At 32.3% G+C, this 26730-nt stretch overlaps 1 protein-coding gene across 8 annotated transcripts in view; it reads right to left on the reverse strand.

The window, feature by feature from the left end:
* NEDD4L (NEDD4 like E3 ubiquitin protein ligase) overlaps window positions 1–26730 on the reverse strand; it is a 465473-nt gene that overhangs the window by 31595 nt on the left and 407148 nt on the right. For all 8 annotated transcript variants that reach the window (XM_051969577.1, XM_051969576.1, XM_051969578.1 and 5 more), the window contains 6 exons: window positions 19107–19165; window positions 17006–17071; window positions 14332–14561; window positions 12896–13017; window positions 7855–7925; window positions 6760–6855 (listed from right to left, as the gene is read on the reverse strand). In XM_051969577.1, the coding sequence (XP_051825537.1) occupies window positions 6760–6855; window positions 7855–7925; window positions 12896–13017; window positions 14332–14561; window positions 17006–17071; window positions 19107–19165 (644 nt within the window). The remainder of the gene's footprint in view (window positions 1–6759; window positions 6856–7854; window positions 7926–12895; window positions 13018–14331; window positions 14562–17005; window positions 17072–19106; window positions 19166–26730) is intronic.

The following is a 26730-nucleotide window of genomic DNA, read 5'->3' on the forward strand; positions in this document are numbered from 1 at the left end:
ATCAAGTCTTAGTGGCCAGATTTGAACTTCGGGTTCTCCTGTTTGGAGGGCTGGTCCACTGTGTCACCTAGCTGTCCCTTGAGAATGAAGAGTACTTAGTGGCAGATACATGAGTAGGGATTCTACCCACTATGTGTGGTTATGCTAGCAATTTGGACTCTTTTTTTCTCTTTTTGTAACTCTCTCTTGGGGAATTTTATCAGCTTTCACTGGTTCAATCTATTCTAGTGATTCTCAAATATATTGGTCGAGCTTTTATCTCTGAAATTCCAGTCCCATATCCTGATTGTTAATAGACGTTTTCATCTGCTTGATTCACAGGAATTTCAAACTCAACAAGCTTTGGAATTCAGTTTTGAATATGAGATGCTCTTGCTCAAGAAGTTCCAGTGGCTCTCTAAGACTTTTAAGATCAGATACCTGCCCTGGAGGTAGGAAAGCCCAAATTCAGATCTGACCTCAGAAGCTTACTAGTTGAGTGACCCTAAGCAAGTTACTTAATCCTATTACATATGGGAAAAAAAAAAAATACATACTCCTCTGTTTAGCAATGTGGCTCTAACTTATTTATACTTTTCCCCTATTTGAACCCAGTCTAGCCAAACTGACATTTTTGCTATTTTCTGTACATGGCATTTATCTCCAGTTTCCATGATTGTACAAATTTTCTCCCATAGCTAGAATCCTTTTCTTCTCCTCTTCCTCCCTTGGAATCCTAATTTCTTCTTCAAAGTAAAGTTTACATGCTATCATCTTCTCCTCATTATACCAACTGTTGGTTTCTCTAAAAGTAACTTGTATTTACTTTAAAAATCTTTTTTATTTTGAAATTAATAATCACTACATTTCAACATATAAAAAAGAGAGGATATTATAATGTTCTGTGAGATGTAATTTATGTGTGATTTTCTTTTTTAAACAAATGCATACTAAATTTATTAAGACTGTAACAGAAATGTTCTGTGTCTCCTTTTGAACTTTTTTCTTCTATTCCTTAAAAAAATTATTGATATGTTTTTAAATTTGTCTATTTGTATTTGCTTTTAAATTTATTTTTATATTTTCATGTTGTTCATTTTAGTGGAGCAAAAATAGAACAATCTATGACTTTTGAAAAAATATGTGGGCAACCTCCTTAAAGATAGAGATTATTTTATTTTTGTCTGTATGACACACCCTTAAAAATCCTCAAGTGAACTGACTATCACCAATGATTATTGCCTCATATCTCTCCTCTTCTCTCTTCTGTTGTTAAACATCTTGAAGAAGGGATCTATTCTTAGATGCCTTCATTTTTTCTCTTCTTAATCTAGCACCATGCCTGGCATATAATAAGCAATTACTACAAAGATTAATATGGGCAGAGAGTTAAAAATCATTTTTCCAAAATCACTCAGCCACTATATGCCAGAGGGGATTTGAATCCAGGTTATCCTGACTTAGAAGCTAACTCAATTACTGTACCATATCACCTCTTGGATCAATCTATTTTTCAAATCTTTGGTTATTACTTTTATTTGTATAATGTTATTTCTTATGATATATCTCACTTTTAATATAATTGAATAATTTTTTGCTTTGTTATTGTATCTCACATAGTTTTTAGTCTATAATTTTTAGTTGCACATGACGAATGAGCGTCTTATTTTTTGTAATTATGCATGACATAATTCCTATGCTGACAATAAGAGACTTTTCGGATGCCTCAATTTTCTCAGTGGAAAAACCTTTAAACCGGTCTCAAAATTGAATAGAACAGGTAATGAAGGCAACATCTGCATTTTGATTATAGGAAGCAAGAGCCAACAATATCTCTGTCATATTCTTATATCCATATGGGGAAAGGAAGGAAATTCTAAATATTCAGAAAGACAACTTTCAGACATCCTAAGCATTATGGGGAAAGCATATGCCTCACTTATAAAAGTGAAATAATTTACAAATTCTTAATAGCAACTAATTAGCTTCTCTTGATAGAAGGAAAATAAAAACTTCCATCTTGGTTAGGTTAATTTTAAATATATCAAAATTTTTGTGAGGTATGAAGAGATGACAAGAAAGCTGCTAATAGTTTATGGCCTTCAAAACAAAAATAAAAATTTCTCAGGGGGTGGGAAGAGATGGAGCAGGAGAAGAATAGGAATTTAAATTCATTACATGACAAGGTTATTAATACATGTTCACAGCATTAGGTCTTAAAAGTATAACCTTTATAAGATAGGTTAGCTCCTTAAAGAAAGACAAGATGATTTCAACAAATTTAGGACATAATCATCTCATTTGTCTCATTTTGATTGTTGCATTGTCCTATTTGATCCATTCAAAAAGCAGTTAGATCTTTCTCTTGCTTTTCATGAAGAGTTTGGCAAGAAATAAAACTGAAAATCACTCTCAGTATGGTCTTTTCTAAATAAGAAAACCATTCTTTCTTCAGTTTTCATTTAGTGAACATTAAATTGTTTAGGAAAATCACAGAGTCCCCATCCATTGAACTGGCACATAGTTACTGGTGAAAATTTAACATAAGTTTCCAGAATCCTCTCCTGCTTTGGAGATTGTCTCATCTTTTCTCCGTATCTCACAGGTCTTATTTTTAAAATTATGATAGTAAAATGGTTTCTTATAAATGGAAATAATTTGAGTTTTTCTTGCTACTTGGTATTTCTATAATTCACACAAAACATGAAATATTTAGTGTGTACCTTTGGGGTATTATTTCTCTCTTATTTTTACTTTTTTTTCTCCCAAGAAAGTGATACTTTCAAGACAACTATGAAATTATACTAACAGAAGTGCAGAATAAAGCCTAGTCAATGAAAAGTTTCAGTTAAAAATACCTATTTTATTTAAGATCACATTACTTTTTCTTTTCGTACTTAATGGGGTTTCTATTTCATAAGTTAATTTTAGAGTTAAGTTAAACATTATCATCAAGATATCCTTGTACACTAGTCATTTCTACTTTTTTCTCCTCTGAAGATGATTTCTAAACTCAGAAACGTTAAAATGACTTCTTTGAGGTCACATGACAAATATGCCAGAGGCAAGATTAAAATAGTTTTCTGATTCACAACTCGGTGTTCTATCTTTTTATACCACACTCAAGTTACTGGGTACCTATTTATCTATAGTCCCTTGAGTTTTGTCATGGTCAAGAAGCTGGAAAGCCTGCCTAATTAATTAGATGGAAAGCAGAAATTATTCCAACATTCTATCTTGCTTTGAACATGCAAAACTTAGGAACTGTGTTCAACCCTTTATAAGTACACTTATATTTTTCTACCTGTTTAGATACTTAGAAAATTTCATTCTTCTTCAAAAGTTTTTTTCCACCTACCTGTCACCTACATTTTCTTTATGTTCATTTCCTCTAAACTCGTTTTGTTAGTTTTAAGTTTTAAGGTAACACATTACCATGTAGATCTTGTCAATGCTGACTAGTATGGTACAAATAACTTACAAGTAATCTATGTTGTCAATATTTTTTAGTTGTCATAAAAAGAGGTCCATTTACAAAAGCTCAAAAAGAAACAGAGGTGGGCAAAAATAGATTAATATCTTATCTCCTTTCCCCTTTGTTTCTTGGATTATAGTTAATGCCTTCCTTTAAGAAGAATATGGCATATATCAGTGAAATAGGCTTTAAAAGTCATAAGCCACATTTAAGATACAGGTCAACTTACTCTCATTGAAGAATGTAGGAAAAGAGAAAAACTGTTTCTGACATCTTAATCATCCTCAGGTTTGCAGAAATGAACTCCTCCTGAACTCTATATGCCATAAATCACTATGTCAGAAGTTAGGAAATAAGTTTTGAAGGGTACATGATTTTATTGGAATTGAGAAGAAAAGATGAAATCACTGCTTCAAGAAGCCAAGAGGCCTTAAAGATACCTAAAACAGTTTCCCTAAAACTAAAAATATCTACTATGTTCTTAATCCTAGGTAATTAGGATTACTTTTATAATTTATACATAGGTTTATAGGTTGTTCACAGAAAAGAAGTAATTTATATTATTGTTCAGTTGTATTTGACTCTTTGTGATGCTATTTGGGTTTTCTTGCAAAGATATAAGAGCAGTTTGCCATTTCCTTCTCTAGCTCCTTTTATAGATGAAGAACTGAAGCAAACAGGATTAAATAACTTGCTCAGGATCACACAGCTACTTGAATTCAAGAAATTGAGTTTTCCTGATTCTAGGTTTGGTACTGTATCCACTGTGCCATTTAGCTGCCCCAGAAAAGCAATAGGTGCATTTTATCATTAACAGCTTGCACCAACATTGTCCACTGTATTTGACCTGAATTTTATTTACCACCACATATTATGAAAAACACTAGAAATGAGTGATAATGAGGATGAAAGGCTTGGAAACCATCTCATTTTAGTGATGTTTTTAGCATGAAGAAAATATGGTTAAGAAGAAGATATGGCAGCTTGCTTCAAAAAGCTGTAGGAGTGTCGTGGAAAGAAGGGCAGACCTTGTTCTGTAGCAGAGAACAGTACTCAGGCAAATGGAGGAAGTTTGAAGAAGGCAAAACAGTGGCTTTTATATAAATAAATAAATAAATGTAGATAAAAGACTTTTTTAAAAAATCAGAGCAATCCAACAATAAAGTGAGCTCTTCATTGTTGAAGGTATATGAGCAAAGTCTAGATGACAAACAACCATGTTTTCAAAGGACTCTTGCATTGGTTAGGAAGCTTGATTGGGGATTTTCTTAGTTACTTTTCAACTTTAAGATTTTAAAACAAATTAATTATTTTCTTATCTATTTTCACTTTTGAAACTCAAAAAACATCCACGTGATGATAGGGCTAGGTTGTCCTTACTTTACAGCAAAATAAACTAAGAGACAGAAGGATTAAATAGCTTATTTAAGATCACAGAAATAATGGGAAAGTTGAAATGAGAAGCCAGGTGCTAGCAAAATCACTTATAGCCTTTTCACTCTATCATACAAGTTCCTTAATTTTTAGGGCTTAGTCACACATTAAAGCTGGGCAGGCTGAATGACCCACTGGTAGACTATAGTATTTCTATGGATTGAGGATCCTAGGGTATGGCTTTTAACATTTCTTTCTCTCTTTTTGCAAATACAATAGTTTGTTCTCCCCCGATTACATGTAATAACAATTTTTAAACATTTGTTGTCTTTTTAAAAAAGTTTTGTGTTCCAAGTTCTATCCTTTCCTTCTTCCCCCCTGCCTAATTCCAAGACAGTAAGCAATCTGATATAAGTTATACTTATGAAATCCCATGAAATATTTTCCTGTTAATTCATTATGAGTCCATATTTCTTTCTTTCATTTTTTCTTGTTGTTGTTCAATTTTTAATATTTCTGAAATTCTTATTAACAAGAGATGAGATCATGTGTCATTGTGAGAAGTAGTGAAATTAATATTCTGGGCATTTTTCAAGTTGATAAAAAAAGTGAGTAAGTATAAGGTGAAGGTGAAGGTGAAATTTCAAGGAGAAGGATATTTAAGAATTTGAAGAAATTCTAGGTCGACACACTATCACAATGCACGCTTCCTTTTAATATCAAACACACCAACAGTATAAAGACAGCAAAAGACTAAAAACTGTTATATATACTGGGGACCAACATACTGGGTCATACATTGATGTAGATTTCTTGACAAAAAATAAAACAAACAAAACCCCACAAGTGGTGATGTTATAATATTCTCACATTTGTTTTTGTAAAGGGGAACCCAAAAGGACTTATTCAGTTCTCTAGTGTAAGAGAATAATCCTTTTGGAAGAAAAGGACACGAAGAGAAAGATGAGGATTACGTTTTGGATGATATGAAAATTAGTCAATTTGGGTGACTCCAGAGGATACATTTTCTTCCCAGAATTCTTGCAACAAAAGACATATTGTAGTGTGCTAATCCTTTGGGGCAAGGTGAGAAACATTAGAAAGATCATTTTTTCAAGGGATATTTCAGGTAATTGAAGAACATGGACTTCAGGGGGGAGAAGGCAGCATGTAAGTGCCCTGGTTTCACATGGAATGAGTCAGCAAGATCATGATCCAGGCAGTGTGAAATAGCAAAAGAATAATGGCTGTTGGTGTGGTAACCAGAACATTTGAGTTCTAGACCTGGATCTTCTACTAATTTATTACATAAACTACCTGTCAGTTTCCTCATTTACAACATAAGGGGTTGGACTAGATGATCTTTAAAGTAGTTTTTAGTTCTAAAATAATAACACTATAATCTTCATTTGATGTAGCAGCCGTTTAACTAATGAAAGGTTTCTACTTTGAGAAAGTACAGCTTCTGATTTCCAGCTCTTACTCTAAGACAGGAGTCCTCAAACTTCGGCCCTCGGGTCAGATTCAGCAGCTGAGGACGTTTATCCAACTCACCCAAGGCTATAAAGTTTCTTTATTTAAAGGCCCACAAAACAAAGTTTTTGTTTTTAGTATAGTTGGGCCCTCCGACAGTCTAAGGGAAGTGAACTGGCCCCCTATTTAAAAAAATTTGAGGACCCCTGATCTAAGAAGATATTATCCTAATACAGCATAGTCTTTTACCTTCCATTAGAATTTGTTAGGGAAAAAAAAAATTGAAACAAGAACCTGGTACCCTACTAAAATAACCAGGTAGCCCCATCAGTAGATTAATATTATGCACCATTTAAAATTGCTGAATGTTCCTTATTGGAAAAAAGCATCATTATGACATGTTAAAGAAAATACAGATTTCAGCATCAAAGAGCAGTAATTGAATTACTCCAACATACCTGTCCAAAGTTTTCTTCATCTATGCAGAACATGAGATCAAGCTCAGTAGGATCATTTTCTAAAATCCATTTCAAGGAGTTATAATATTCACTATCCTATAGGGGTGACACAAAATTATGAATGGAAAAATGTCCTGTTCAATTACATAGATTTAGAATAATTACAAATTATGATGTTTAATGATGTTAACTTGTTCCATCTCCAGCATAACTCTTGTCTCCTAATGGAAAAAACAATATTTTTTTAAAAAAAGTTTTGCTAGAAGCAGGGGCTGTGACTATAAACAACAGTATACTCAAGGCAGAATGGTAAGATAAGAAAATGTGAGGGAGGAGAAATAGATATTAATTGGTATAGATAACAATTTGCTTAGATTTAGGTATGCCTTTGGGTTAATCACTAATGTTCAAAAAACAAGACAAAAATACATGATCAAGATGAATGAAAATTGTCAGTTTATGATCTTATATTGATATTTTCAGCAATCAGAAATTTCTTTCATTTTAGAATGGAAATACCAATAAAAAGATGAAGGATGAAGAATAAATATGATTATGTTTTATCAAGCTCTAGAAAGAAGTTTGATAGGGAAGAAAAATTGGATAAAATGAGGTATTTTGATTATATGTAGATTTAATTCCTTCTAGTATCCTCAGTAATATAGGATGAAGTATATTTGCTAATATTGGCAGAATTAGCAGTTCTATGGCAAACATGGAAAATATTTTGCTAATTAAAAATTACATCAAAGAAACTTTCCTATTTCTCTCTGGTACATTCCCTAACAAATTGTATTACATTTATAAAAAATACCTTCTTGGACAAATCACTTAACTGTTTGCCCCAGGTTTCTCATTTGTAAAGTGGGGCTAATTGTAGTACCTATGTCCTAGGTAGTTGTGAGAATCAAATGAGATAATAATTGTCAACTGCTTAACATAGTGCCTGGCTCATGGTAAGCATTAGATAATTGTTAGCTATTATTATTATTTTGAGGGAAAACCATTTGGATTAAAAGAATCAAAGCGTTTAATTTTGTTCCTAAGAAAAAATAGCACAATTATTTAAAATATGAATAATCTTTGTTTACTCACCACTGACTCCATATCATTCAAAGTAATCTGCTTTCCCAGCATCATTTTGTAAAATGGTCTAATGAAGAAACCTAAAATAAAGTGATAAGTGAATTGATTTTTGAGTGTTTACTATTGTTGAGCATCAAAGCATAAAATAAAAGACAAGCTCTTATTGAAAAGGCAGAGAGAATAATTACAGGTTCTGAAGCAACATCACAAACAACACATGGGCCTTTGGGTTACCAAAAGATACAGGGCAGAACTCATCTTTCTTGACATCTCAATAGCAGAGGAAACTGTTGATGACTATTGCCAGATATTTATTGATCTCTCTTTCTTTGACTTTAGAAATATATCCCATTGTCCTAGTTCTCTTCCTATCTGTCTCTTTTATATATCCCCTTGTGATTTTTCTCACAGAATAAAGTAGATGTTCCTAAAGGTTTAATTTTCATTCTTTATTGACCATTTCATCCATTTCCATGATTTATAACTATCACTTTATGCTTCTAATTCCCAAATGTTATGAAAGAATTTCCTCTCCTATATCTACTTATATTCTATACATTTGTTTCTTTTATGCAAATGTATAATATTTTGCAATATAGTTATTTATTATATAAATGTACATCAAATTTCCTTACTAGGAAGGGAAAGGGGATATAATTTATTGAAAGTGCATATTTTATTCAATGCCTAGTATCATTGTTCTATATATGGTAGGAACTTAATAATTTTACTGAATTGATTGTCAATAGAATCCTAAAAATAGTGCTTTATGAGTTATATGACTCCAGAAGAGAGACCATGCTATACTTAGGAATTTCCAGAAAGGTTAGTGGTCAGAAAGATAGTATCTAAAGGAAGCAAAAGACCGTTAGATCAGTGGAAAGGAAGAAACAGGTATTCAGACCCATAGGTGAAAATAATATGAGCAAAGTTATAGTGGAGAAAGCATTGGGATATAACATAATTTGGAGTCATCAAGATCTGAGTTTGCATCCAGCTTCAGGTATCTTATTAACAATGTGATTTGGGGTAAATCACTTCACCTCTGTGCATGTTAGTATTTTCAACTATAAAATAGGGATAACAATAGCACCTACCTCCCAGTGTTATAGTAAGGCTAAAATAAGATAAATTGTTAAATCTTTGCAAACCTTAAAGCACTATATAACTGTTTATTGTTGTTATTATTATTATTATTAAACTACTTATTATTTTCCAAACAGACAGAAAAATACACAAGGCTGGAAAAATCAGAGATTTGTGTAAGAGACAGATGAGAGATAATGTTGAAGAAAGAGAATAGTGGAGCTAAACTGAGGAGATACCAATAAGGGTGATATAACTTACAATTTCTTATGGAGGCAATGGGGACCTATAAGGAGATTTTGTTTTCTATACGAAAATTTTTGAATGAGGAAGTGACATGCTCAGAGTGTTTAGGAAAATTAATGAGTAAACTGTGGTTAGATTAGAGAGGAAACTGAATGGAGATTGTAAAGCAAATATGAAAAGTATCATAACCCCACAGGCAAAGTAAGGAAAATTTGGAATAGAGTAGTGAAGGCACTAATGAAAAAAAAGTGTAATACAAGGAATTTTACAAAAGGAAAATCATTAGACTCTGGTGAGAAATCTAAGAAATTAGAATAGATTAAATTAGTGCAGATGACTTCAAAGTTTTAAGGCATCAAGACAGGGAGAATGGTGGACTATTGACAGAAGAGGTGAAAGTACAGAAAGAAGCTGGTGCTAGGGAGATGATGAGCATAGTTTTCTTCATAAAATTTGAAGTGACAATAATTTTCAAGTGGAAATATTTTTTTAAAGTATTTTATTTTTCCAAATACATGCAAAGATAGTTTTCAACATTCACATTTGCAACACCTTGTGTTCCAAATTTCTCTCTCTCTCTTCTCCCTTCCATAAATAGCAAGCAATCTGATATATATGCAATTAAACATATGGAATTCTTCTAAAAATATTTCCATATTTGTCATGCTGTGCAAGAAAAATCAGATTAAAAGGAAAAAAAAAACACAAGAAAAGAAAACAAGCAAATAAACAAAAACAACAAAAAGTGAAAATACTATGTTTTGATCCACATTGAGTTTCCATAGTTCTCTCTCTGAATGTGAATAGTATTTATCATGCAAATGCTAATATTCTAAGAACAGAAGGAAGAGAGAGAAAAAAAGGAGACAGAGGAAGAGGAACAAGGAGAGGCAAAAAAAAAAAAAAAAAAAAGAAGAAGAAGAAGAAGAAGAAAGGAGAGAAGAATGTTAGGAAGATAAACATTGAGATTTAGGGATTATAGTGACATTTAAGGCATGAGAAAAAAAAGTAGAATTGTGGAACAAACACTGGAGTCATTGAAGTAACATAGAGAAGGAAGAACAGTTTTTTGAAAAAGATAGCGTAGTCAATGGTGTTGAAAGCATCAAGGAGAAAGGAAATAAGAATTAAGAAAAGACCATTGCATGTAGTGTTAGAAAATCATTGGTAACTAAGAAAGAGTAGTTTTAGTAGGATGAGAGAGCCAGATTTGTAAGATTTTAAAGCTAGACTGAGGATTCAGTAGATGGTCACAGGATCACAGTAAATACCTTACAGATTCTCTTATTCATTTTGTGGTCATGGCAGAAGCACCTCATTTGAAAGGAGAAGAATAGGCCTCAGGATGGGGGGGCGAGGGGAGGAGGTAGTGTTTCTCCCCAAACAAAAGAGATTGGAACCTATCTGTAGCTTAGAAAGGAAGAAGCTAGCAAACCAACAAGTAACTCTTGTTTTAAAATAACTTCTTGACAAACTCTTTTACAATCCTAGGAAATAGCATGGCAAAAATAATATTAGAAAAAACATGCTTGTGCTTGATAAATTTAGTAAAACAAGTAAGTGAATTTGGAAAGATTGACTATGATAAAGCATTAAGCACAGCTAGTATTTCAAAGTAAGGAAAGATGTGTAAAGAACAGTATACATTAATAGCTGCTGCTCTGAAATAAAATAAATACTTTTTCTTGTTATTAAATCATTTTTCAATCATATTGGATACTTTAAGACTTCATTTAGGGCTTTCTTGGCAAAGATACTGGGAGTGGTTTGCCATTTCCTTCTCTCACTCACTTTTCAGATGAGGAAATAGAATACTGGAACCATAATGAAGGGACATCAATAAGGATAATATAACTTAAATTTATCTTGAAGGCATTGGGAGTTTATAGGAATATTTTTTTTTTTCTATAGGAAGATTTCTGAATGAGGGAATGATATGTCCAGAGTGTTTAGGAAGATTAACAAGTAAACTGTGGGTAGGTTAGAGAGGAAGCATATTGGAGATGGTAAAGCAAATAAAAATACTACCATAATCCCATGGGCAAGGTAATCAGGGCTAAGTGCCCTATGTGCCCAGGGCTATATAGCTAATAACTATCTGAGAATGCATTCGAACTCAAGAAGATGATTCTTCCTGATTCCAGTTCCAATACTCCATGCATAATGCTATTTAGCTGCCTCCCAAACCAACACTAAGCCATTAGTTAGTCAGTCAATAAATCTTTATTAAGTGCCTACTATATGCCAGCTACTTCTCCCTTACAGTGGGCTCAGTCAATAGAGGAGAAAACACACAAGCAGCTATATATGTACAGGATAAACAGTAGATAATAGAGAAAAAGTACTAGAATTAAAGGGAACTGTGAAGAAATTTTAGTAAAAGTAGCTAAAGAAGCCAAGAGGCAGAGAGGAGGAAGGAGAATATCAACCTAGAAACACAAACTTCACAGTTCCTGTAACCTCAATCTTTATATGACACATAAATTCTCATATTCTTCCCTTCCTCAATCTTTATGAAATCCTGAAATTCCCTAAAAGTGCTTTTTCTTTCCTGACTGAAGACTTCCATGATTTTTTCTGAATAAAATTACTTTTTCAATATTCAGATCCACAAGCACCCAAAGTATCGGGTGCCCATCTATGCAGAATAAAAACTTGACCCACTTTTTGGAAAGAGGAATTGTGTCCCGTTATCTATGATACACTATGATTTCATAGTTACCTAAGTCACAAAATTACCTGAAATTATTTATTATCTAATTACATTTAAAATGATAATGCAAAGACAAATGGATATTAAATACTAGACAGATTGGATCATTTAAAATTAACTTTCTATATTAGTATTTTAATATGTTGACAACTGCTATACCCACTGCAAAACAGAAATCTTTCTTTGGGGGAAATGGGAAGAAATTTAAAATAGGGAACAATACAATATAATGGAAAGAAGAATGGATTTGATGTCAGAGGATGCTGAATTAAAATCATATTGCTACTTCCTATCCAAGTAACCTTATGTAAGTCATTTATGTTTTTTAATCTTCAGTCTGCAAAATAAATGAGTGAACAAGATGATCTCTAAGGACCCACTCAATTCTTACGCTATTCAATTAATATGCTGTATTTCAATTTTAAGAAAGTTTAAAATTTTTACTGTTTTTTTAAGTAAAAGTAAAATTTTACTTTTTATAAAAAAAATAGACATTAAATCAAATAATATCAAAATAATTAGGCTTTTATGAAAAGCAACTGCACTGTACAACAAGGATAAAGTGATCTGTTGCTTTATATAATATTATATTAAGGATTTCTGATCAGACAAGACAGTACCAAAGGAATCACGATGAAAATTGATATATCCACCTCCATAAAAAGAGCTAATGGAGTCTGAAAGCAAATCAAAGCATGCTATTTTTCATCTTCTTTATTTTTATTTTTTTTTTTTTTGCGGCTTATATCTTTCACAACTTTACTAATATGAAAATATGCTTTACATGATTGAACATGAAAGTGCTTACTGTCTTAGGAAGGGGGAAAGAAAGGGAAGGAGAAAGAAAATTGGAACTCAAAATTAAAAAAAAAAAAAGTTAAACATTGTTTTTACAAGTAATTGAAAAAAAAAAAGCATTAAGAAAAAGGATCCCTGATTAGAAAAATTTCTGGAAAGAAATAGAATACAACAGTTTTCATTGTTAAAGCATGTTTAATGACTTACCATCTAGGAGTTTCCCATGAAATACTGCCAGACCTGCTACTCGTCCAATAAAAGTGAAATAGGACAGATGATCTTCATTACAAAGGCCTGAATTGGGATTGATTTGAAGTGTGTAGTTGTCCCTTTGAAGAAAGAATATAAAACCAGGTTATAACTTTTAAATAATAAAAGCCAGAGTCAACTGATAGATTTTTTTTCCTTTTCTGTTTAATTTTAGGCTAATTGGATATATTCTGTAATTTAATAGAAAATTTATCTGCTTGCGACGTCTTTACTTCCATGGTCATATGTCCATTGACTCAGAAAGAAGAGAAAATTCTGGGTTGATGACACACAGCTTACACAGCTGTGTAAGTCAGGATTTTTCTAATCACCACAGAGATAGATGCCATCTCAAGACTAAGAAAGAAGCCTTTGAAATAAAGGATACACTTAATTCAGTTCAATCTCCATTTCATTTCAGGGATGCACCCAGTGACTTTCTGAAATGCCTCATAAATTATTCTTTCTGATATCCCAACACGTCTATACATAAAATACTTGAACACATAATACAACAAAATATTCTCTCTTGAGGAGATAGAATACTTTTTGTCTTTGTATTTCAATCACTTAAGCTCAGTGCCTGGCACATAGCACATGCTCAATAAAGGCTTTTTGCTTATCTGGTTGGAGCTTTCATTTAAAACTGGGAGGAGCCACTGAAATTTTTTCATCCTATCACCTCATTTTAAATACATCTAAGAGTCTCAATCCCATTTGTATATCAATAATTCCCATGCCACTGGAAAGAAAGGCAGACTCATGAATCTTATACTTATATAAAGGACATGAGTGAAGGACAGGAGAAGAGAGAGAAGTTCCTAGGGCAAAAATTATTCTAACAAGGGCCTCAAAACAGTATTAATCTTCTCATTGTCATAAGCTAAACTGACTGACACACACTCGTGTCTGACTTTTTAAAGTGACTGCTGTTTGACTGCTTAGAATGACAAGCAAGGATTCTAAAATCCTTAATTATGAAGGAATTATTTTTCTTCTTACCACTTGTATACTGAAGTGTGGGTCCCCAAAGACTTCATAATTTGACATGAGTGGCTGTTCTTGCTCATAAAAATGCATTATTCTTTGTGGAAGCATGATACTGACAAATTCTTCTCTTGAATTAACTAAGCAATGATAATTACTTCTCTCTTTGTGAATGCCACAATTAACTGAAACTTTTAAAAAATTTCAGTTATATGAGTTCAACAGACAAGAAAAAAATCAATCATTTTCAGGCTTTCATTGGATAGGTTAACACACCAAATGGACTAAGAATAATTTTTAAACTCATGCTTCAGGGGCCTATGCCGGCAGAATTAATTCATCTGAAATTGGTGAGCCATTTACTCTCTGTGTTAGAATAAAATTTCAGATATACTCCATGTACTTACGTGGCAGAATATTCAAAGAGACCATAATAAGGATTAAACATCTCCTTGGACAACAAGAAGAACCATTCCCTGGCCACACCTCCATAGTCAAGGCCTTTTTCGGACTCAAATTCAATCCACAGCCTGGCTTTGAGCACATCGGGTCTCTTCACAGACATGATCCTTCTATAGGACTCTTCAAATATGTTATTTCTGTGAAGCTTCATTTCAAACCTATTTGGAATATCAGCCTACATAAAAGAACAAAACACTTAGCAAGAAAAAATAACAGCAAGGAGATGGTGGAAGTAGTCTCTGATTAAACAGGCAGTGATTGAATGATTCCCATTCAAATTTTCTCATTTTGGATTTTCCTCCACATAGAAGCTAAGCTTCTCTATGTCAAGAAATGAAACATTTAGCATCCAATAACAATTGTTCAGACTGAATCACTAACATATGCTGCCTATTAAGAAAGGAGATGAATGAAGGGAAAAAAATGTTCCATTTTTTACCAAGCATTTCCTACCATCTGGTAGAATTATCTATAACAAGAGGAAGAGAGTCTGAGCAAAATCTGAATAACCAACCTTGCTGAATCAAAATCATGGCATTATTTTTAGAAAACTTATTAGATATTATATATACAATAAATTATAACAGGTCTTTTTGTAGTGGCCAAGAATGAAAAGCTAAAAGAATTCCTTTATTTGGGGAATAGTAGAAAAAATTTTTTGTTGTATAAATGTAATGGAACACTATTAAGTCATACTAAATGATGAAAGGCACATGGGAGGTCTAATAAGAACTGATACCAACAGAGTGAAGTGAGCAGGATTTGGAGAGCAATAATACAATAACAACACTGTAAAAGACAATCTTTGGAAGACTTAGGAATTTTAATCAATATAATGACCAATCATAAATCTGAAAGACTGATGATGGCTCATGCTATCCATCTCCTAACAGAGATGAGATAAACTCAGGATACAAAATGAGACCTTTTAAAAAAATATAGATAGCTAATGTGGAATTTTTTTTTTTTTTTTTTTGGCTCAACTAAGAGTATGTCATAAAGGTTTGGTTTTGTGTACTTCCGTGAGGAGAAAGATTGAGAAGATTAACTAAATCAAAAGCATATGTACACCTGTCTAAATCAAAACATTTCTTATTTATCAAAAACAATGGGGGAAGTAAGGACAAATCTTGCTGGGTCTGTATTTTGGTCCTATGATTTTAAGTCAATTTTTCTATTATGGAGGACAGTATCCAGACTTTGGGGAAGGATGTCTTTTGTTGACAGATAATTCATAGAAAAACTAATTATCATGAAGTACAGGGGATTGCCTGTAAAGGCAGTTTGTCTCCGGGGAACATGAAATACATCTAGACTTCTGAAGGAAAAAGAAAGCCTTGACAGCAAGAGCTCATGGGGAAACAATCCTTCTCCTTAGGGTTTATATGGCTTGTCAAGAAAGTCAACACCAGACAATGTTCAGCAAGTGAAATAATGACAGAATGTTGGTGATGCATACATTTCAGAAGGCAAAAAAAACCTGTTTTGAAGGAGAAGCAAAATATCCTCATCAATATCTGTTTATGCCAGAAAAGAGAGAGCAAGAAAGAGAAAAGGCAGGAAAAAAAATCTTTTAGGATGAAGGAAAATTGTGCTATATAGTTTGCACATTCCTGGACAATGCCTGCCTAATTCTGGAAATTATAAGAATGGAGTGCATAAAGTTAAAAGGGCATAATTAATCAGGACTATTCTGGTGATACTTCATAACTGAATTCACAGTAGAGCAAGATAGAAGAGACAAGCCTGGAGAATAATATAAGAAAAACAAAAGAAAATTCTATTAAAATTCAACAGGATATGTATTAATGGAAGGAGTTAAGGATTTGTTAAAGACAAGGATGAATAAAATTGGAAAGGTAGGGTGGAAAACTATCTATGGAAGTCTTAAAATGCCAGCTTAAGGAGTCTATACTTCAGAGACTAATGTACAGCCTTTGATGCTTTTGAGTAGGGATAGTAACAGACTTGAACCTATGGAAAATTATTTGGACAGCTGCAGAAAGGATGAATTAAAAAAAGGGAGTAATTACAAACAGGGAAAGAGACAATAGAGAGGGAGAAAATGAAACAACTGCCTGTAAAATCAAAGAGCAGATTACAATTAAGATGACCATAAACAACAGGCCCTTGGCCCAGCTATAACTATTCTAAAAATTTTTTTTTCCCTTTTGCTTTTTTTTGGGGAAAACATTTAGCTCCTATTTTATATTACACAATAAACACATTGTATAATTTATCAGAATCACTAAATTTTTTCCAATCTTTTCAGTCAGTCCATGAGCATTTCTAAAGTACCTACTAAGTGCTAGTAATCACCAACAATGCAATGGGGATAACAAAGGCAAAAATGCTGATCTTTGCCTTCAGGAAATTCACAGATCAATGGAATTAAAACTTTGATTGAATTCACATTTATATCCTTATTTATCATTACAAAAAATTATGAAAGTTGAAGAACCAACTATATCAAAGACTAGTTTTTAAAATGTGATAACAGATTATTTTGATTAATTTAAAAAAAGCCATAAACACATTGTTCTTACTAAATGAGGCTGTGGTAACTTCCAAAGGACAAATGACAAATACAGTGCTATACAAAAAGACAAAATTACTCACTGGTTTCTTCAACTTCTTCCGAAAGTAGTCATATTTTTGCTTAAACTCTCTGGAATAAGGAACAGCCTGAAAAAAAGAGGTATTTATAAATCAAGATCATGAAAATAATATATTTTAAAATTTTTTACATTTATTGAGCCAACATTTAGAACACTTTATGAATCATAAGCCTTAAAGTTATTTCTATATTTGTATATAACTCCAAAATCTTATTTAAATAGACTTTGGAAAAAATCTATTCATGTGCATACATTTTGTATGGGAAATTTCATATAGCAGTGTGTGGGTGGGGTGGGGTGGGGGGAGGGGGACACTAGGTTCCAGCAAAGAAGTACTAGGATAATCCCTTTACTTCTCCTGGAGATAAGACAAAGTTCTGGAGTAGGAGATGCTTTCAGTCTTATCTGGGACATATATTGATAATATGATAAGTACCTGATAGATCTATTAATAAAGTGCAAAACAAACTGCTATTGAAAATGAAAGGCAACATGACTAATATGGTAATATATTTCTTATGTATAATCTATATGAAATTGCTTGTCTCAGAGAAAGGACAGGGGAGGGAGGGAAAGAATTTGGAACTCAATTTTTCTTTTAAAGTATGTTAAATATTGTTTTTACATGTTTAATTATAAAAATTATTAAAAAATATTTTATCTCACCATCTGCCTTAGGCCTCACATGCACATTCTAGCTATCTATATATTTGACTGAAAAAAGTCATTCGTAAACCTTGTAGGTGCTGATTAGATGTGGGTGGAAACTAGGTTGAGATATTTCTGTTCTTTCTTCTTGTGGGGAATGATGCATGGGAAGTTCAAAAATCATTATCCTCCTCCACTACTTAATATGTTTTCTCTTTGGGGTAGTTTTTCAAATGAAAGAACAAGAACATGTTTTCACCTTCCCCTAGAAGGAAACTGTTGTCCTATTGATATACAGAAGTGTCTGATAGTTACAGCCTCTGGAGAGAAAAGTATAAAGTACATTATTTTTCTTGGACTAAATAGCTTAATGGGCCAAATCATCTGTTCTCTTCTCATGCAGATTCTTTTGTTAAATTACTACTTAGGGAAATAAAAATGTACTGCCAATTATAATCTATTTTACTGACCATTAGGTAGGGTGAGTGACAATCTTACTCTTGCCCACAAAAAACCTGTCACTGAATGACCTAATGATTTAGAGTAAGATGGCTTAGGCTCAAGCCTTGACTTTGTCATTTTTAAGCTTGGTAATACGAAGCAACTCATTTTTTTGAGTGTCAATGAGCAAATATGTACATTGTGTCTATCTCAGTCTTACTGTAATGCTCAGATTATATAGCCCATGTGAGAACAATTTGGAACAATGATTTTCTAAGTGAATTTTAAGTTATTATTTCATATAATGGCAAAACCCTACTAAAGAACTCCCCTGCCTCTATAACAACCCCCTTCTCTTCCCATTTTTCTTGAACAAAATATAAATGATTAAATTATTTAATGTGTTTGTATAATAAATATCCTAAGTAGTTAAATATAAATCTATTCTTGACTATCTTAGGTCTAAAGTTTTAGAGGGAAAGAATCAAATCTGGTTGATTGTGATGAGATTCAGTATTATCAAGTAGAAAGAATGCTCAAATTAGAAGACCTGAGTTATAACCATGATGGTAACACTAAGCTATGGCGTGCCAAATATGGAAGCCCTCTGAAAAAGTTCAACTGTCAAAATAATCCATTATGAAAATTGTCTATTATATCATAAAGGCAAAGTTAAACACCTTGTCCCATGTTTTAATTCTAGTTTTAATTCTATAATAACCAGATAATATAGGAAAAAAATTTATATAAAACTTCAAGACTGCAAAAACTTTGGGGGAAAAAAAATAGAACGTGACACTTTTATGCAAATTACTCTTATGCTTCTGTGAAGAAGTCCCACAAAAACAGTGCTTCATATGACTGAATTTAAAAAAAAAGTTGGGTGAATGGAAAGAGGAGTATCAACTATCCTGTCATTCTTTTGACATTAAGTCATCACATATAAAAAATGCATACTTAGGGAGAACAAAGGAACAACCTGGAAAAAAAAATTCATTATGAAAAATACTCACTGGACCAGTAATAGCAGGATTCTGCAATCTTGGATCTTCCCATTGAGTAATTTTACTATCTGAAAATTAACCCGATAAAATAGAGCATCAATTAGAACTGATTCCAGTCTACATAAAAAGAAACTTTCAAAAAGAAGTTTCACTAAGTTTCTTCAGTCATCTGCTTCTTTCTATTCATGCCCACTTCCCCAGGTCTCAGAAGTTTCTAAGACTAGTGCAAAATTAGGAGACAACTATATGATCCATTCATTGACCCTGCCCACCAACACACTGTTTAGTTGAAAACACTCAATCAAAAATGCAAAACTCAGTAAGGTAGGCCAGGTAATTCACACTGTTTGGGATAAGCATCTGTCAATACTTCAATTATAAACCCCCGTTAGGGATTTATAACTTGATTGTGATTTTTTCACTCAACCGCAAAACAGCATTAGTCCCCCTTCTGTCTCACAAAGGTTAAGAAACACACACATAGGCATTTAACTATTTAATTTAAACTATTCAGCATTTAACTGTTTGCAAATACTATTTTTGCTTATATAATTTTAAAACCCAACAACTTTCAGTTATGAACCTTATGTTGAACAATTGAACAATCTATAGTATGCATCATTCACACACGTACGCACACATATACAAAATCAAAGCAGGTCAGACAGTTCTAAAATATGAATTAAATTAATACTGCACAAAAAATTTCCCCCTTGACTAATCTGGCAAGATCTTTACTTTTCCTAAAAGATGCACTCTCAATAGGCTTAATTTCTTTCTACCATGGTATAAGTGGTAATACAATGGTGTTAGAGATTAGTAATAATGTGGTAAGAGAAGGATCTGATTTATACATCTTTTTAAAGAAAAAAATAAATTACATTAAGATGTTCTTGAGGTCCCATGAAATCCAAGCAGGTCAAAAAGGCTGATAAAAATTCTGGCAAGAGGCCGTTGAAAGAGTGCTAGGCTTGGAATTTGGAAGGCATATATTTAAAACAACAACAACAACAACAACAACATTGAATCCATCACTTTAACTCTATATAATCTGGGAAATATCCTAAGACTTACATATTAAATCATAGGACTGCTGTCAATTTTTTATATCTGTGATTTTTTTTTTTTGTATTTTGCATCTGAGAACTGTACTATTAGCTTTTTATTTACAAATTCCATCAATCACTAAGTATTTATTAAGCATTGATTTTGTGCCAGTCCCTGGAACAATTTGGAATTGCTACTATATATATATATATATATATATTATATATATATATATATATATATATATATATATGTATGTATATATACATACATATATATATATATACATACATATATATATGTATATATATATATATGTATATATATATATACATACATACATACATACATATATACATATACACACATATATATATGTTTGGTTTAAAAACCCAACAACTTTCAGTTATGAACCTTATGTTGAACAATTGAACAATCTATAGTATGCATCATTCACACACGTACGCACACATATACAAAATCAAAGCAGGTCAGACAGTTCTAAAATATGAATTAAATTAATACTGCACAAAAAATTTCCCCCTTGACTAATCTGGCAAGATTTTATATATATATATATATATATATATATATATATATATATATATATATATATATATATATGCATGTAAATTATATTAGCATGTACCTTGTTTTTTTGGACCTTTATTTTTACTCTCCAGAATTTAGAAAGTGCCCAGCACATAGTAAACATTTAATAAATGCTTATTGATTGTCTCTCATCCTGTGTATTCTCTCCTCTGTGCTTCCATTACACTCAACTCTTGGCATATCTATTGCCTGATCATTCCTTCTCAACCCTCTTACTGGTTAATCATCAATATAATCATCTATGTGGATGATTGCCAGAGGCCCAGTACGGTGTCCCCATAGGACATTTTGAAATGGATGTCTCATAAGTCATTTCAAACTAAATTGAACTCATGATGTCTATCTTTCTGCAAATCAATCAAATTTTCAATCTCTAATCTTCACTTTCTTACCCCATGTCTCTAATAAGTTGCCACACTGCCGTTCCTACTTCCACAGTCCTGTCTTTCTTCTGATACATGGGCACTACCCTAATTCACGTACTCCTTACCTCTTATCTGAACTATTGCAATAATTTCCCAACTGGTTCCTCCACTTTTAAACTTTCCTCTCTCCAAACACATATTCAACATAGTTATCAAAATGATTTTCCTACATAGCAGAAAGGACCACATTATAGCTTCCCCTCCTCAACAAATTCCAATTGTTTCCTATAACCTCTAGGATCAACAATTATGTGTCTGGAATTCAGAACTCTTCACAATCCAATCTCACTTTATCTCTTCAGTCTCCCTTTTCACATATATTAAAATCCAGCCAGAATTACTGTCTAACAATTTCTCATACACAGTATTTAAACGCTTGTCTACATGCCTTTACACTGGTTATTCTGATGAGGTGCCTTGCCTTTTTTTTTTTTTTTTTTTTTTTTGGGCGGGGGGAGAGGGAGGTTCTGTTCTAACAATAAATCAATAAATTCTAAATCTTCTGGTTTTGGAGCCTGCCTCAGGAAATTCCCATAGCCAATCTGATTGTGAATAGACCACTCCTCAATTCATTGCTGACTGATAATCTTGTCACTGGGAACCAAGTTCCTGAGTCACTCCTCAGTTCATGCTGACAGTCAGATAGATTATGTTGGCCAGTGATAACCAAATTCCAGAGACCACTCCTCTGAGCCATAGAATCAGCATGTCAGTGATAGAAATCTGAATAAAGGGGTCTCCTCCCTCTTAGAATTTTGCTAATTTCTTTTGGAATTTAGCCCACTTGCAACAGTGTTACAATTGTAACAAATTTTGCACTAGACAAGGAAATGGTTGTTCAAGCCTGCACATTCTTTTGAGAAACATAGTGACACCAGTCTGTGACCACAAAGTTTGGGAGTATCCTTTCCATAGATAGTAGAATATAAACTTCTCTATGAGAAAGTTTTCATACTTTCAACTCTTTATCCAAAATGATATGTATATAATAGGTGATTAATAATACTTATTGCTTGATAGGTATGTAGGTTGAATTGGAAAAAGGATGATTTGATTAATTTTTTTCCTAAGTATCCTGTAGGCAAATAGAAAATATTATTTGAGAAATATGGATTTCAATGAGTTTTAGAATAAGTATGAATTGTACAAAAGATCTATTTTTTTAAATTAATGAATATTTTTATGTTATCAACAAAAATTGATAAAAAATTTTTATTACTTTAAATTATTTTGATGTGCCTTAACATGGGCAATGACATTTCTGCAATGTTGTGAAATTTCCCTGAAGGAAATTTTTGGTTCCTGTTTTATGGAAGGAGAGATCTTGACAAAGGAATAGCAGCCAATATAAGAAATAAGATAGAGCACAAAACTATACATGTATATTTATGAAAGGAAAGGGTTACCCATATAGACCAGCATAATTAGTTGGATCAGTCCAATTGCAATGACACTTCTGATCAAGAAAAGTTTTTTTTTTTTTTTTTAATTTAGGCTTTTAGGGTAAATTTTTATGAGGCTATATAACAAAACATTTAATTTTAAACTATTTTAAATTAATTACATTATTTCAATTAAAACATTTTGGTAGGGTTGTAGTTATTTGAAAGTAATCCTTCAGTTCCAGTATTAATCTAGAACTTTTGCTTCTCAACGTGTTTCTGACACTAGGATTGTTAAAATTGCTCACAATTCTGTCAATAAAAGAAAGAAAAGGTAGACAGATATGATATGAGCCTGTTTTCCTTTTTGTCAACCAGACTTGTAAAAGATTTGGTAGAGGGTTGTAAAAGAGGATTCATTAATTTTTCTTTGTTGTAATACAGGGGAAGATCAATAGATTTAGCAAGAAGACTTGGGTATGAATCCTGGGGAGTTTGAATCTTGATTCCGTCCTAATTTCAGTTATATTTCTACCCTTGTACATGTGAATTATTATTTATAGTTAAATACTCCATTGCTATGTACAAATCACCTTTGAAAAGAAACATGCCACAAAGAATCATTATAAGCTAACTCTTTCTTTATATGCATACACAATAGACAATCATAAAAGGGCAGTGTGGATTGTGCTTTTCATTCCAAATTTTTAAGTCTCATTCCTCAGGAAAACTAGAAGATAAATATGTATTAAATGGGAGTGAATCAGCATACAAATGACAACTTCCTAACAAATCTTAAAATGTATTTGTTTTTTTGTGAGGGAATTGGGGTTAAGTGATTTTCTGAGTGTCTGAGGCCACATTTAAACTCAGGTCCTTCTGACTCCAGGAATAGTACACTATCTACTGTGTCATCTAGCTGCTCCTTTCAGTGCATTTTTTAAATGTTCTAGATAAAACTGGCTGTGCATAGAGCAAAGTACTCAGATTTGATCCCAGCATTCTAGAGGCTTTCCATCATTCTAAAAAGATTCCTGAAGAATGGATGGCAAAACTAACTACCAAAGGACAAAACAGTGATAAAGATGGGAAGGCTATTTAGAGAGCTGTTGAAATTTTAAAAACAAAGAAAACTCAATTCACTTATAAGGTGCATTTGTTACCTAAAGAAGCAATTAAGTTAGTTTTAGTCAGCATATATGTGATATCCAAGTCCAGCACAAAACCACAAACAATCACTACCTCCTGTACATAGGATAAAACTCTGTTAATTCATATTTATTTGGCATAAAAGCAAGTCTAACTTAGTGATAGATTATAAATTATGGAATTTTGTAAAAATATAGTTTTTTATTGTACTTTATTACTTATTTTTATTATTTGCTGTATTTTTATTATTTGTAAGTATATGCGTAGGAGAGTATGTTGAATAACATACATGCATGAATGTTGAATGAAAGCAGTATATATAGTGACTAAAAATAGGCTAAAAAAAAATGCTGCCAAGTCATCAGGGAAACAAGTTTGAATGATTTAAAGAATTTACAAATGAGATGATACTAAATACTCATTAAGAAGTTCTCAACTTTTAAAAGTACTTTTAAACATTGTCGCTCATAATTTATTTACATGGCTTGTTCATTTTGCAAAATTTATTTTTATAAGTAGTAAATTTTGGTGTGAACTGCAACTAAACATAATTTGCATTATTAGCAGAACTCAAATGACCATCAGGAAGACTATAAGATATAGGATAGCTGTATTGGTAAAGAGACTTTCTTCACTATGAGTTCCCTCCCACTTTAATTTTTTTGTTTTCTTTCAGTAGGCAAATTAGACCAACTTTTATCTCATTTCTTATCTAGACCTAAATCACTGAATGAGTGATTCCTCGAACAAACTGAGAGCTGGGAAAGACTTTTGGTTAAAAATGTCAAGATTCCCACTGGATCTGGGTTCATTTCCAGTCAACCTAACCTATATTTTGTCTTTGGATAAAGATGACCTGGGAGGAGTGAGTGATGCACAGCCCTGCCTCACTTAAATCCAATTTACCCTCCTCATGTCAGTGGTTCTCTTTGAAAACAAAGCATAAAGGAGAACAACAACAAAGCAAAACATTGTTAGAAAATCTTCGTAGTAGTGAAAATAATATTTCATCATCATCATCATCATCATCATCATCATCATCAGAAAACATAAAATTTTGGTGAGGTCTGGAAATACTTAATTGAAAGTTGATACGGAAAACTTTTTGTTGGTAATAGAATATTATTCCCAAAGAAAAGATCAAGAAATGGACTGATTATACCATCTTAAAATGACTTCTGATTGGAGCACTAAGAGGATGCAGGAGGACTTCAATTCAAACATCATCTCAGTCATTTAACACTTATTAGATGTGTGACTCTGGGCAAGTCACGTAACCCCAATTGCCTTAAGGGGAAAAAAAAAAACTTATGATAATTGAAGCAAAAAGGGGGGAAAGGGAATGACTTTCGTAATGTATCTTCTAAACAGAAAAACGCACATAATGATTTGTATTTATTTTTTTAATAAACTTGGCTAATGGTGATGAAACTGATTAAAAAACAAATGGATCTATATTGGATTAATGAGATAATACAAATACTTTTTGATAATAAAGAATATATGGAATTCCTTTGTCAGTTTAGCGCAAGGGCACCATCCTCATGCCACATGAATTTTGAGTGTGTTATTATATTAATATATGGAAGTAGCCATTTTGTTGGAGTTAGGAAAACCTGAGTCAAATACTCCCTTGCATATTTACTATGACCTAGGCTTCATACTTAACCTGGCTAGTTGAAGGGGATCATAATAATATCCACCTCTCAGGACTGTTGAAAGTATATAAGAAGTCTATACATATATTGCAAATTACAGACCTTACAGTCACATATAGACTTATATATCTATGTGGCTATGTTATATATCATTATGGTTATACTGTTAGTTATATTTTTAAAACCTTCTTTAAATTTTCAAAATTATTGTGAACTATTTATTGATCAATAGAATCATAATGCAAATCGCATGCAAACATTTAAAGGGAAACAATTTTCTATTTTTAGTGGAAACTAGTGGTACAACCAAGAGAAGCTCTCCATCATTTTTTATTTATGCATTTTATCAAGAAGCCAGCCATGTAGCAAAAATGAGCTTGTATCAAATTTTGTCAACCATAAAATTATAACTGAATAGCTTTTTGGAAGGATATGAGGGTGTGTATAGGGAGCACATTCATTTTTTATTATAAAACATTTATAATTTCATGGTAGCAGTTTTAGCTTCATTGTACACCCAAATAAAAAACAAAGTAAACTTTAAAAACTTCAGATATCCAATTGAACCCAAGGCAAAAAGTTAAAAGTTGTAATTTAATTAAAGACTAGCTACTTCAGTTTTCAGAATTCTAGAATTATTGCTCTCTGTTGGTTTAACTCAGATATTAAATAAAGGCACTTTTGGCAAATCCATAAACCAATAAATTCCTTGACACTACAAGTGGTGAAGTATGGGAAAAGAAAAAAAAAAGGGGGGGGGTGGGGAGAGCTTGCTGGTTATATTTAAAAGCCTGTATTTGAATTTATATTAAAAATATTTGAAACCTTTCTTTTAGGTAAGAAAATATGTGTTTAAAAATAGAAACCACAAATTATCTATTTGCCAGAAGACTTTAAATTCTGTATGTAATTCAATTTTTCCTTTGTTCATTTTCTTTATCTCAGAGGCAATAAGGAATTTTTGAAAATTATCCTATAAAAGGGACTCCTTACAAAATAAAACAAAACAAAAATGCCCTGGGCTAAGAGCACTTTTTTATTAGTCCAATTTCAAATTCAAACACACAAAAAAAACACATAAGTGACCTAAGCTGCCATAACAAAACTCTACATAGAACATCATTTATACTACGACTTCAGTAACAGAACCAGATACAGCTTAACAGTGGGTGCAAGAAAAAAACATGCTACAAATAGAAAATAAAGTCAGAAATGGCAATATGTCACAAGGCAGTGATTTCATTTAAACTCAACTTCATTCCTTTTCTCTCATTGCTTTCGTAAACTTGTGACAAAAATATTTCTAATCTTATTTTCTATTACTATGGTGGATTTTAATTTATTAAATGCACATAAGCCA

The sequence above is a fragment of the Antechinus flavipes genome, chromosome 1 (genome assembly GCF_016432865.1).
Source record: "Antechinus flavipes isolate AdamAnt ecotype Samford, QLD, Australia chromosome 1, AdamAnt_v2, whole genome shotgun sequence".
In the NCBI taxonomy this organism is placed as follows: Eukaryota; Metazoa; Chordata; class Mammalia; order Dasyuromorphia; family Dasyuridae; genus Antechinus; species Antechinus flavipes.